Source organism: Martes martes (assembly GCF_963455335.1).
Source record: "Martes martes genome assembly, chromosome: X".
Lineage (NCBI taxonomy): Eukaryota > Metazoa > Chordata > Mammalia > Carnivora > Mustelidae > Martes > Martes martes.
The window spans coordinates 18,372,493-18,385,721 of record NC_137897.1 but is presented as its reverse complement, the minus strand read 5'-3'; the positions used below and the strand labels follow the sequence as shown (position 1 = coordinate 18,385,721).

The window sequence follows — 13,229 nt, the reverse complement described above, 5'->3', positions numbered from 1 at the left end:
GTGACCTGCCTCATCCAAGACTGCTTTCTTTTTCAGTGTTGTTGGTTTTTTTTGTTTTTTTTTTTTGAAGATTTTATTTATTTAACAGAGTGAGCACAAACCTGGGGAGTGGCATGCAGAGGGAGAGGGAGAAGCAGGCTCCCGGCTGAGCAGGGAGCCCGATGCAGGGCTCTGTCCCAGGACCCTGGGATCATGACTTGAGCCAAAGGCAGACACTTAACCAACTGAGCCACCCAGGCGCCCCTCCAAGACTGCTTTTAAGCCAGGAGAACATTTGCATTTTTCTCTCTCTAAGAAATTAAAGATCTGGGTTCATTCTTCTTGGGCACATTAGAGTCTCATAAGTAGATGCTTAATAAATACTAAATAAATAAAAGAAGAAATCTTCTTTCCATTGTTTACATTCTTTTTTTGTCTATACTTCCCACCAGTTATTTTGGATATTTGCTTTCTGTTGATTTAGAGTAAAATGATGTAAAGATCTGCCTTCAGTCATGAACCAGGTTACTTGAATGGTGTTTTCAAAAAGCTAATTAATTTATCTTTTGCCCTTTATACTCTTCTCAGGCCTTGGCACTGTGGTATTTTTTGAGGGTGAAGAAGGCAGCCAGTAGTGACTATGAACAGTTTTTCCTCTGGTTGGGGAACAAACTTGCTCTCCTGCTTGGATTAGCACCAGACTGATCATTTGAGCTCAGTTTCTTTTTTAACATCTCCTCCCCACTTTAGAGTAATAGAATCCTTTTTCCATACTGTATCTAAGGTGAAATACCAAATGTCAGGATAGAAAATGGATAAGGGGGGCGGTGCTGCTTTGTCTGCTACCACTGGAGTGGGAGGAGGAGAGGACACTTGATAGTCCTGTCTTATTGGCCTTGTTCTTACTGATAAATCAGGTTCAAAGATCCTCTGGAGTAAGGTTCGGGGGGATGATACCCTTAGAGTAACAGCAGTTCATGAATTATTAGAAAGAGTGATGCTTACCAGTTTGATGATTGATGACATTGTCTCGTGACTGTTTGTGCTTTTTTATTTTTTTGTTTTCTTTTTTTTCATGTATGCAGCTTTCACTCTACTCTGTTCCCGAGGGTCAGTCTAAATATGTGGAAGAGCCAAGGACCCCACTTGAGGAAAGCATTTCACATCTCCGACATTATTGCGAGCCGTATACAAGTTGGTGTCAGGTACAGCTGTTCTGAAAGTGAAGTGACACATTTCTGTTTGGAGTCCAGAGTGAAAAGTCTCTATTGGCTGCATGTTTTCAGAAAAAGGCACAACAGAGGTCTCCAACTTCAGAGGGCCTGACTTAACGGTGTTCATCAGTGCCATCTCTGAGGGGAGCCGAGAGCCCTAGCTTCCTGGTGGTGGCTTTTGCCATTGCTGCAGGGAGAATGGCCCTCCTGCCAGGCAGCGTGTGGCACCTTGACTGGAGAGTGGACCGGTCAGTATCTTGTTGGTCGCAGCTAGGAAGCCATCATTGTCTCCCAGGGAAGGATATGGGGCTGGAACTCTAGTAGAAGGAAAAGGATACAATGTAAGCATTTATATAAAAATTGGGAAGTTTTTCTCCCCCTCCAGAAAGTGTACACACCAGAGCCATTGTAACAGGAATGGCTACAGAACATTCTGAATGCTCTAATAGGTGACCAAAGAGCTACATACACAAGATGGGCTTCTCTCCCTGCTCAGGTTTTAGCTCAGGCTCTTGTGATTATGTTCATGGAAGCATTTCTGCAATTTTTAACATCTGAAATGGAAGATTACAATCTACAGAATGCTCTTGTGGGCTTTGATGCATCAAATGTTTGCCATACTTGGTCTGGACTTCGAAAATTGATGGCAGATTAGTACAAAGTATGTAGATGTGTGTGACATGGTCTAGCTCTACTTTGCTCGAGATTTACAGACAGAATTTTCATCCAGAGCTTGTCTTAATGTTTTCATTTCCACTCTCTCTGCCAGTGCTGAACTTCTTTTTATCAATTTAGAAGAAAACAGTAAGCATAGACTCTGTCAGCAATATAAATTAGGCCAGTATACATAAGTATCGTAACCATATTATTGAGTTATGAATATCTAAAGACTTACATAATGTGTTGTAAAAAGCTTAGACTTTATTCTCTTGTTCTAGAAGATTTTTTAAGCCATCTGCTGGTTAAGATAAGGTCCACAAATTTGTGCAAATATTTTTCTATCATGTAGGCATTGACTGAGGTTATTTTGTGTGCTTTTTTTTTTTTTTTTGGTTATAAAAGTACTTTGTCTCTTAACCTTTCAACCTCAGATTGCCTTTTGTTTTTTACTTTTTCATCTGTGCATGATGCTCAGTGCAGCAAAATACCTCTCTAAATGACAGAATAATTATCAACATGTTTATTTGTACTACTTCTAAATAAAAAAGCCATTTTGTGATTACAATGGCTTTATTTTTCTTCAGGATGATGCCTTCTTCAATAGAAATATTTCTAATTCCTGGCTTCTTTTTCAGGCCAGTGATTTCTAGCCCCTTTCTTGAAGAACTAATTTAATTTTTCTTTATAGTGAGAAGATTATGCTAACAAAAGAAATAGGTCATCACTGTAGCCATTTATCTGTAGTTTTTCTTTTTTTATGGGCATAAAATACCAATAATGAATTTTAATGAAGCAGTATTCAGTTTTTAAATTTTTTTATGTCCTCCCCTAAATTCAGTGTTTATTGTTGAAGGGCATTTAATAGTATTAGGATAACTTGTTCTGACTTGGACCAAATTAAACAAAACAAATCCTTTTCCAAGTGGCAACTGGTTCTGATACCTTCTGATGCCCATATGTCTCTTTCTCTAACTTTTAGACTTCTGTTTTTAAAGATTTTATTTGTTTATTTGAGAGATAGAGAGCGAGAGCGAGCGCATGATTGGAAGGGGGCAGAGGGAGAGGGAGAAGCAGGCTTCCCGCCGAGCAGGGATCCCCACACAGGACTTGATCCCAGGATCATGACCTGAGCTGAAGGCAGATGCTTAACTGACTGGGCCACCCAGGTGCCCCATTGTAGACTTCTTGAGGTGGAATATGTTCTAGCTAGTCCATTGTTTTCTTTAGGTTATATGATGTTCATGTACAAAGCCATTTTGTTGTTGTTCTTGTTGTTAAGAGATTGTTAGTACTTCATTTGTTCCAGGATTAAGCTAAGTGTCTCTCAGAACTTGGATATAGACTCCTTTGTCCCATTCAAGGTGGTCATTCCTGCTTCAGAAGGGCAGTTTTTAGATACAGACTCTAAAATCATGACATATCAGGAAATAGACTTAATATGAAAGAGATTGCATCTCACAGGGAGAGGATTGCCACTTCAGTTATCAAGGACATTGATTTTTGTCCATTCTCTTGAATTTAACAGAAGAATAAAAAGGCTGGGTTGTTGAAATCACTCTGCTTGTAATGTTTGCTTCCTGTGACAATAATAAACTGTTCTGCTGAGCAATTTGCAGTGAAGGGGAAATTACACAAGAGAAAAAGAACACAAAAAAACCCAGATAGACAATATATCCCTTTGTCCAAAAAGTGTTAATAACATGATAATTTATACGGTAAAGACAAATATATTTATTGTACCTTCTAATCAGCATATCCTTCTCATTCATTTTCTTTTCACCTTTTTAGGAAATGTACTCACAAACTAAGCCCAAGATGCAGAGCTTGGTTCAATGGGGGTTAGGTAAGTTGATCTTTAATTGGGTATAATCAGTTTCTTCATTAACATTGGATTCTTTAACCAGGATACCATGGATGGGCTCCAGGAGATCTGGGAATTCCTTGAAATTGAATGCAGAATATTAGAACTATGTTCTTCTGGAAAGAAGATCTCTTGTTTTCATCAGATTTCAGAGGACTAGTGTCCCTCAACATTTGGGAAGTCTGTTTAAGATCATTGGGATTGCTGGGCTAACAAGTTCAGATACACTGGATGTTTTCTCCTGAAATCTATTTCCAGGTGCAGTGTCCCTGACTGACACTAACCCTCACTAACTCATCAGTAGGTTTTCGGAATCAGGATAGCTTATCTGTATGGCTGTTAATACACGTTACAGAAATTTAGAGGCTGGAAGAAACTGGGCTGGTGTGCCTAGGAAAGGCCTTACTGCATGGAGTAGTGTTCTTAGATTTTTTTCATTGGGTTTTTATTGTCCTTGATTGTTTTCCATATCCACTTATCCCATACACTTGTAAACTGGGTTCACAGTCTATATTCTGACTCATCTCCTTCAGACACTGGTGAATTAATGGACATTGAGCATGTTTCATTCCCTTTGCCGGGCATCTCAGCAAAGAAAAACTCCTGTTTTTACAAGCGTTTGCTTCCATGACTGAATGAAACAAACATGAATATAGTTTATTTCCTTCCAGAGATCATCAGGTGTTGATGGGCTGATACAGGATATTAACACCCATGAATAATATGTATGTTAATAAGTAACATCTTCGTTTTATTAATTTCATCAGCACTTAGTTTTTATTACATGCCAGGAACTAGTCTGAGTGCTTTAAAATATTAATTTATGTATAATCCTCATAACCCTGATAGATAGGTGCTTTTATTACCCTCATGTTTTAATCTGAGGAAACTCAAGAACTTCGGATCTCTTGTCATGGAGGGCTTTGCATTGTTACCTATCACTTCCCATCGATTCACAGCAATAGGCATTATTAGCAACCTAAGTCTTATTTGTCTTCTCTTGGACTGGTTACTGCAAAAGCTCTTAAGAAACACTCCATTATGAGTTGCGCTGTTGTCTGCCAAGGCGGTCCGTCCATTTCCCGGCAGTCCTAGCCAGGACATGGTACCAGAAGCCGGGCTGGGGCTTTAAGCCTTTTAGCGTATCTTCTTTCCCGTTTCTCTGTGACTTACCACTTCATCTCAGCTCACCAAGGCCATCTGGGTGACCGCCTATCAAGTGTTCTGTGTGCACGTCTCTAATTAAAAACACTGCGCCGGTAGGCAAAAATAAAGGGAAGTAGAAAATTGCTTTAGATGACCCAGACAAAGAGATGGAAAGTGAAAACTAAGTTAAAGGCAAAATAAGTCAAAGGCCAGCCAGGAATTTGTGCAAACACCACAAGCCCTATAGTAGTGTTTAAAGTGATCACCACGTTTCCCAAACAGCCAGGAAAAGGAAAACTGGCCTGTGTCTGCTCTTTTCTGGGGGAGAGAATTACCGAGCATTCCAGTCAGTTCGGTTCCGCATGCATTTGTGAAGTCAGCCTCATGGCAGGCATGGACCATCACGGCTGATTCAGACAACGGTCACAACCACTGAGGGACATATAACACATTTTCAACAGTAGCACAAATCCAGAGAAAGTCACAGGCCACTTTTGAGGGTACAGAGGAAGGAGATGAGTTTGATAGGGTTTGCAGGGAGGGGAAGAGTCAGGGAAGGATTTCTGAGTTGAATCTTAGAGTAGAGTCAGCCACACCAAGACATGGGGGTGGAACTTAGGCATCATTCCACACGGAGGGCACAGCACGATCAGGGCTCGGAGGAGTGACTCGGTGTTTCCTGAGCCGGAAACTGGAAGCACATAGGGAGTGCTGAAGATGGGGTTGAGACAGACATGAAGGGTTTTTAAGTTACGGCCTCTCTGAAACCCATTTTTTAATTCATTTGGTATCCATCAGCATCTAGCGGTGCTTTCAGTAAACAGCTGTTGGATGAATATCTCTCAGTTACCGCTGAGGGAAAATAACATAGAAGTCCAACCAGTGGACCATTCAGGAGCATATGTTCTCCTTGAGGAGGCATACAATACACCCGTGAGTAATTACACACAGCGTGCTCTATAGGATTGCATACCAAATGATGGTACTGAGAATAAATATGATGGGACTTTAGAGGAGAGAGAGAGGCGTGGGCTGAGCAGTCTAGGAAAGGTTTTTCCGAGAGGGTTAGGAATGCAGATGGCTCTTACTTGGTGGGATTGGCTCAGTGGATGGGAGAGGAGTCATCATTCCGATGAGGTCATAAGGCATGCTCAGGCAGGGCACCTAGGCTCACGTGCTGCATTTCTTTGTGTTTATCTATCACCAGTGACTATTTCCCTCTTATACGTGCACTAAAAGTTTCCTACGTTGTCCAGATTGACTCTCTTCTCGATTTCAAATAACGAATTCAGATGGCAAAGGATACGTTTTTCCCCAAGCCTCATGTATTTGGTTCCTGAGTTTCAGAGAGCAAGCAGCAGAGCTTCAGGATAGCGGCACATCTCTCCGAATCTATTCTGTCTCTGTGTCTGGAAGACAAGGAATCCCCATATTGGTATTTCTCCTCCTGTGCATAGTTAATTCAGATCTCTTGCATTCAGGAATATGAAGGTAGTCTAACATGACTTTCCTGTTAGTAGGTCATCAAACCAGAAGTGTTTGAAAATTGGCTACTTGCTATGTGAATAATAAAGCATGTTTATCTATCGCATAAAAAGAATGTGTTAAAAAAAGCATATTAGCATAAAGCAAAGAACACACTATTTGAGAAGTGTTTGGTACTATATATACTAGTTATGTGTAAGATTTTTTTTGGTTTGTTTCTTAATGGGCAATTTATAGAATGGTTTCCTGGTCTGATTCTATTGTAGGCAGCTATGAATATCTCCAAAATGCACCTCCTGGATTTTTTCCAAGACTTGGTGTTATCGGTTTTGCTGGCATTGTTGGACTTCTTTTGGCCAGAGGTAGGTACACTTTTATGGGATTTTTAAAAACCGCTCATAAGGAAGAGATAAGATAGATACTCGGTTCTTTCTTTTTATTTGACAGTTGTCAGAATAATGAGTTGGTTCCTAAAATATGGCTTTCTTAATATATAATTGATAAGGTTGTTTTCTCCAGTGTGTTTGATTTTAGACATACATAGAAATTATAAAAATATGAAATGGAAGAAATTATATACCCCTGGTTGAAAGGATAATATAGTTATATCCTTTATAGACACATTTACTTGATCAAATTTCCATCTTTCTTTGTTACAGAAAGAGTGAATTTTTGTTAACCGCAAGTCTTTTACACCTGAGACTCTGTTTCTATTGTTTTTCACTACTGAAATCAGGCTATTAATCACAGTAAATAGAACAGTGATTTTGTAGGGATTTTATGAATTTCTTGATGTATCTGTCATAGCTTCAGTTACCAGTGATGATACAAAAAATTTTAAAACACTTAAAAGCTAATAAATGTCACCTGAAACGTGTTACTACACATTTACTGCTGGATTCCAAACATTCATAGGAAATAAAGGATGACAAGGTACTTCACTATAATGAGATCAATTTGTTATAAACTACTGAGGTTTTACTGATTATAAAATTCAGACTTTACAAAAATTCCTAAAATGGAGAGTTTATGAACCCTGCAATCAGACCCTCATAAAAGATTAACTATAGTGACTGCTTCTGTACCCATTCCTCCAATTTTAAAAAGCTTTTCTATACATGCCTTATCTGTTATTTTAGTCTGGAGGCAGGTGGCACTGGTGCCCCTCCCTCAGCCTGTGGAACGAACTCTGTCATAGTTTCTGTGCCCTCCTCCCATCCTGTGCAGAATATATAAGAATTAAAGTTAGAGTTCATTTTTACTAACCGGCTTGCGAAAGAGTTGAACCAACTACCCCCCTCCCCGCCGCGAACATTTTCCCCCTCCTTTCTATAAAGCTGTCCAAAAAAGCATTCCTGTCTTACTTAGATAGCATTTGAAATTTATAAAGATCTCAGGGCCAGGGTGTTGGAATCTTGGCTACTGCTAGGGAGCCAGGAATGTGGAATCAAGTGAGATTAGCTCCCCCCCCCCCGCCCCCGCCGCCTCCATGGTGAGAGCATGGCCCTAAAGCACGATTCCTGTGCTGTGCGTGTGTGTGTGCATCGCTGTGCTGTCTGGTGTTTGTCCCCCTGCACGTCCACTGGGTGACCATCCTAAGGAGAACTGGGGACTGTGCTCTCCCAGGCAAAACAGCAGCAGAAGGACACACACTCCTGCGGGTTCTAGTCCTTCATTTTTGCTTGCTGGTTTATCTTTTCCTCTCTCCTTTTCCTTTTCCCAGGAGGGCTCAGTAGCATTAAAATAATGTAAAACCCTAATTCTCTTTCAAGAAAGTACACTTGGGGGCACCTGGTTGGCTCAATTGGTTAAGCCTCCAACTCTTGGTTTCGCCTCAGGTCCTGGTCTCCTGGGTTGTGAGATCAAGGCCCGAGTCAGGCTCCATGCTCAGTGGGAGTCTGTTTGGATATTCCCTCCCTCTGCCCTTCCCCTCCTTGCTCTCACGCGTTTTCTCTCTCTCTGAAATAAATATATAAATCTTTAAAAAAAAGTACACGTGCGCACACACACATTCGTGCACAAATATTCAACAATGGGTCTTTTCCTCGGGGCTGGGGTAGAAAGGCGTGCGGTGAACAACGTCAGGTGATCACTGAATAAGATGGGCGGGATGGCGAGCATGTTTATTGGGGGTCTGGAGTGCTTTGCAGCCCCCTCCAGGCACAGAGTTTCTTTTCTTTGTTTTTTTTTTGGTTTAACGCCTACAAATTTTTATTTTTTAATAAAAATTGTATGTTTTTAAGGTGTACGACATGATGTTTTGATATACATATATGTATACATATGCGTAGTGAAATGAATACTCTGGTCAAGCTATTTAACATGCCTTCTATCATAGTTACCTTTTTTTTTTTTTTTAGATGAAAGCACCAATAATCTCTCTTAGTAAGTGTCCAGGACTCAATATTGTTAGCCATGGCCATCATGCCCTACATTACTCTCTAGACTTACTCATTCTGCATAACTGCGACTTTGTACCCTGTGACCAGCATCTCTCCATCTCCACCCCCACTTCTTCCGGTAGCCACACTTCTACTTTCTGCTTCTATGCATTTGACTCTTTTAGATTCCAGATTGTCAGTGAGATTGTGCGGGTTTTATTTGGCTTATTTCACATAGTATAATGTCCTCTGTGTTCATCCATGTTATTATAGGTGGCAGGGTCTCCTTTTTCAAAGCCAAATAATATTCCATTCATATAGGTATCACAATTTCTTTACTTCTTCATCCCTTGATGCTTAGGTTGTTTCCATGTCTTGGCTCTTGTGACTAATGCTGCAGTGAACACGGGCGTGCAGGTATCTGTTTGAGATACCGGTTTCATTTCCTTTGGGTATATGCCCAGAAGAGGGATTGCTGGGTCATAGGATAGGGTTTCTTGAGCATAAATGCTAAGGTAGTGCTCCTCATTTGATGAGAATGGCCATGACTGGTGGTGACAAGAGGCACCTCTCTAGGAGGTGAGTAGGTCATCATTCTGAGGAAGTGGACTCCGCCAGGTCACTCAAGGGTGGCAGGTGGTCGTTGCCCACTATCGTTGGCGTCTGGAGGCTCCTCCCCACTTCCTTCCTGAAGTTTTGGAGCCCCCAGCTCATTGTGTGAACCATTAGGAGCTGGAGGCCCAAGAGCTGCTGCTTACCAATTTTTTGCAAATGACCCAGAAATGGCTGGTTGTCGGGTGTGCTGTCCTTCACTTGGTCCTCACCTATGTGAGCTCCAAGTGTATAGGTGGGACCCCAGGGATAAAAACAGTGTGTTCTAGAGTAATTGTATCCTTTCAATCAAGGCAGTAAGACAAGAAGAGAAACATGAATTTATTACGAGTCTAGATGATAACATTTGTTTTTTCTCCTATGGCCCTAGTTCCATCTTTGGAGATATGTCTGTTTAATGTTTAAAACCAGTAAACAGCACTTAGGTTATTCTGTGTGTTACTAACATACATTGCCCTAGCATCTATCCATGGCCCACGTGAAGATCCCTGCGCCTCTTGGCAGACACTCTCTAGGTCCAAGTTCATTTCTAGAGGCGTCTCCTGTTTCACTAAGGTTTTCTGAACCTTATTCTCAGGCTTCTCTGGTTCTCCGTGCTGCTCCCTCTCCTGCCATTCCCCTTTGCCCAGGGCTCTACGTGTACCTGCGGCGCAAGGGTGTAAGAGCAGCTGTCTTCAGGAGTCTTAAACAGACCAGGTTCAGTCAGTCGTCGCTGACAAAATCCAAAGTCAGAGAGGTGAGTGGTGTTGAAACAAGAAAGGAATTTATTTCAGTGAGGCCAACACCCAGGAGACAGTGGACTACCGTCTCAGAGGCTATCTCCAAAGTGCCGAAAATGCTTCTAGGTTTATGTAAGGGCAGTGTGGGGCAAAGGTAAGTGCAGGTAGTCAGTGGAGGTCAAGTCCATCGTTGTCTTGGAGTCAGTCACGTGGGGTCCTACTGGCTCAGGGCAGTCCTTACTAATTGAGGGAGGGGGTAGGTTTGGTTCCCACCAGGGGACGTTTTGCACACAGGGTCTTTTGCCCGAGTTAAGAGATAAGCTGGAAAGGGAGATTTCAGCATTTAGAAAGTGCAGACTGAGGGGGTGCCTACCGGCTCAGTCTTTAGAGCAGGCGACTCTTAATCTCACGGTTGTAGTTCAAGCCGCATGTTGGGTGTAGAGATTACTTAAAAATAAAATCTTAAAAATTTTTCATAAAGTGCAGACTGAGGTCAAAATCGAGGTAGTTGAAGTCCTCTTTCATATACCCCCTTGCGGTCTGGACTAAGACTCAGCTCTGTGGTGGTCTTGGGACATGGCTCCATGCTCTCCTGGGTCTGACCCCCTTTTGGGGGGTTCCATGTCCTCTTTTCCTTGGTTTGCTCTGCCATGTTCTTGAACTACATGCTCGAGTCACTTTCAAAAAAGCCCATGTTGGAAGGAAACTTGACAAATCCTTACAAGTCTGGAAATTACTTTCTACCCTCATATTAGGTAAGAATTTGGTTGGGTATAGAATCTGTTTTCCATCAAAATTTTGAAGGCCATGTCTTTTAGCATCTGGCATCGCAGGTGTGAGTGTCAGCAGCCATCCTGGATGCCTGTTCCTTCTGAAGTGGTTCATTTTTTCCCCTGGAAGCTTTGAGGATCTTCTCTTAATCTTCAGTGTTCTGAACTTCCAGGGTGGTGTGACTGCCTGTAGATATCTCATTCCTAATTGGGCATTTTGGTGGCTTGCAACCTTCAGCTGTAGGGATGTAATCTGGTTTGTATTTCTTTGAAAATTTACTCTCGGGGCACCTGGGTGGCTCCATCATTAAGCATCTGCCTTAGGCTCAGGTCATGAACCCAGGGTCCTGGGATCGAGCCCCGCATCAGGCTCCCTGCACAGCGGGAAGCCTGCTTCTCCCTCTCCCACTCCCCCTGCTTATGTTCCTGCTCTTGCTGTCTCTCTCTCTCTCTCTGTCAAATAAATAAAATCTTTAATAAAAAAAACAGAAAATTTACTCTCATTCTTTTTCCTTTCTGAATTAGCAATGAAGCTGTTTAAGTGACCCTGTATGTCTCTTTTATTTTCTTGTTCATTTTATTCCTTTTGATTTGATTGTTTTTACTTTTGTCATTTCCAAGTAGCTCTTTCTTGGTCTTTGATTATCCCCTTTTCATGGAACCTTTTTTTCTTTTAATGTAGTAGCTGATTAAGTTTATTCAACCATACTTAATAACAGGTGTATTCTTGTTTTTAAGTTCTTTCGTTGCCTGGAGGGTCATTTTTTTCCTTTCTTGCTTGTCTCGATCTCACCTTTTATGCTGCAGGCCTTCCTCAGATGACTAGTGATTATTGGTTATACAGTCAAGTATAAGAGCAAGGCGATTGAAATGCTAATAAGAATTTTTTGTGCATAGATGGGGCTTACTGGCCAGTAGGTTCCACCTCAGGATGAGCTGAAAGGGAACTGACTTTATACGGAGGGTGCCTAGGGTGCCTATACCTGGGCCATTTCAGGGAAAACTCTGCTCTTGGGTACGACGCTCACATGCACACACACACTGGCTATCTTGGTTCTCAGCAGAAAATTTATGGCATTTCTTTAGAGATACTTCTTTTTTTTTTTTTTTTTTAAGTAGGCTCTGTACCCAGCATGGAGCCTAATGCAGGACTTAAACTCACCCTGAGATCAAGACCTGAGCTGAGCTCAAGAGTCAGATGCTTATCTGACTGAGCCACCTGAGCGCCCCTCTTTAGAGATACTTCTCCCCCTTTGTAAAAGTTTGGCCGGACAGACTGCCTGGCCACAAACAGTTTTGCACCAAGATGGCACGGAGGAAGGAGAGAATCACCCCTAGACTCTGCACAGGACCTGCATTTGTGTCCATCCGTAGTCCCCACATCTCCCCACCTCCTTCCCTCTTGATCCTTGGCTGCCCTCGCCATCCACAGTACCTGCTGTCTCTGGGCTGCCGAGGACCTGCTGCTCCCTCCTCGGGACTTCATAGCTGTGTGTCCTCTTGCCTCTGTCCACTTTTTGTTTTCTGTAAGTTGGATGACACCTCTTATCTCCCAATGGCCCCTCCACCCATTTCCTCTTTTCAGAATGTTCTTTATTTTTGCTCCCTTAGAAGTGGTGGTTCTCTTGCAAACATTGTGCTGATGAAAGAAACCAGTTACAAAGGACCACATACTGTATAACTGCATTTATATATGCATTATATAACTGCATTTATATATTTGTATATATGTGGAGTGTCCAGAGTAGGCAACTCTGCAGACACAGAAAGTAGATTAGTGGTTCTCTAGGGATTGGGGTCGTGGGGGAATAGGTGGGGTGACTGCTAATAGATATGGCGTTTCTTTTGGGGGGTGATGAAAATATTCTAGAATTGATTGTAGTGATGGTTTGCATACCTCTGTGAATACATGAGAATGCATGTACACTGTAAATGGGTGACTTGTGTGAATTATATCTCACCAAAGCTATGGGCATGGGATGGTTCTTTTTGGTGTGTATGACGTTATTAGGCACATTCTCTGCTAATCTAGGATCAAAGAAAAGAAGTCTTATTCAGTGTTAGGTGTCCAGGGCCAACGGAGATGGTAAGGGTCATGAATCATCTCTTGACATCTACAAGCTTTTATTCTATAGGCTCAAAAATAAAGAAGCTGGTATATCCACCTGGATTCATGGGACTTGCTGCTTCTCTTTATTACCCACAACAAGCCATCGTATTTGTCCAGGTAAGTTAGACGCAGTAAGCTGGGGTGTCCCTTTTTCTTGCTTGTGTATGTTTGGGTTTACTGCTTAATATTTTTTATTTTGCAGCTTTTATTGCACCTGACTAGAATTTGTTTGCACATAAAATGAACTGCCACAAATTTAAGTGCTTTTCTCTGCCACGCGCCTCAGTTCTGG

At 41.9% G+C, this 13,229-nt stretch overlaps 1 protein-coding gene across 2 annotated transcripts in view; it reads left to right on the top strand.

Annotated features, from left to right (window-relative positions):
- The window catches only part of APOO (apolipoprotein O), a 58,506-nt gene that overhangs the window by 27,922 nt on the left and 17,355 nt on the right, over positions 1-13,229 (top strand). For both annotated transcript variants that reach the window (XM_080795731.1, XM_080795732.1), the window contains exons 3-6: positions 1,065-1,184; positions 3,642-3,696; positions 6,612-6,707; positions 12,963-13,054. In XM_080795731.1, coding sequence (XP_080651857.1) covers positions 1,065-1,184; positions 3,642-3,696; positions 6,612-6,707; positions 12,963-13,054 — 363 coding nt within the window. The remainder of the gene's footprint in view (positions 1-1,064; positions 1,185-3,641; positions 3,697-6,611; positions 6,708-12,962; positions 13,055-13,229) is intronic.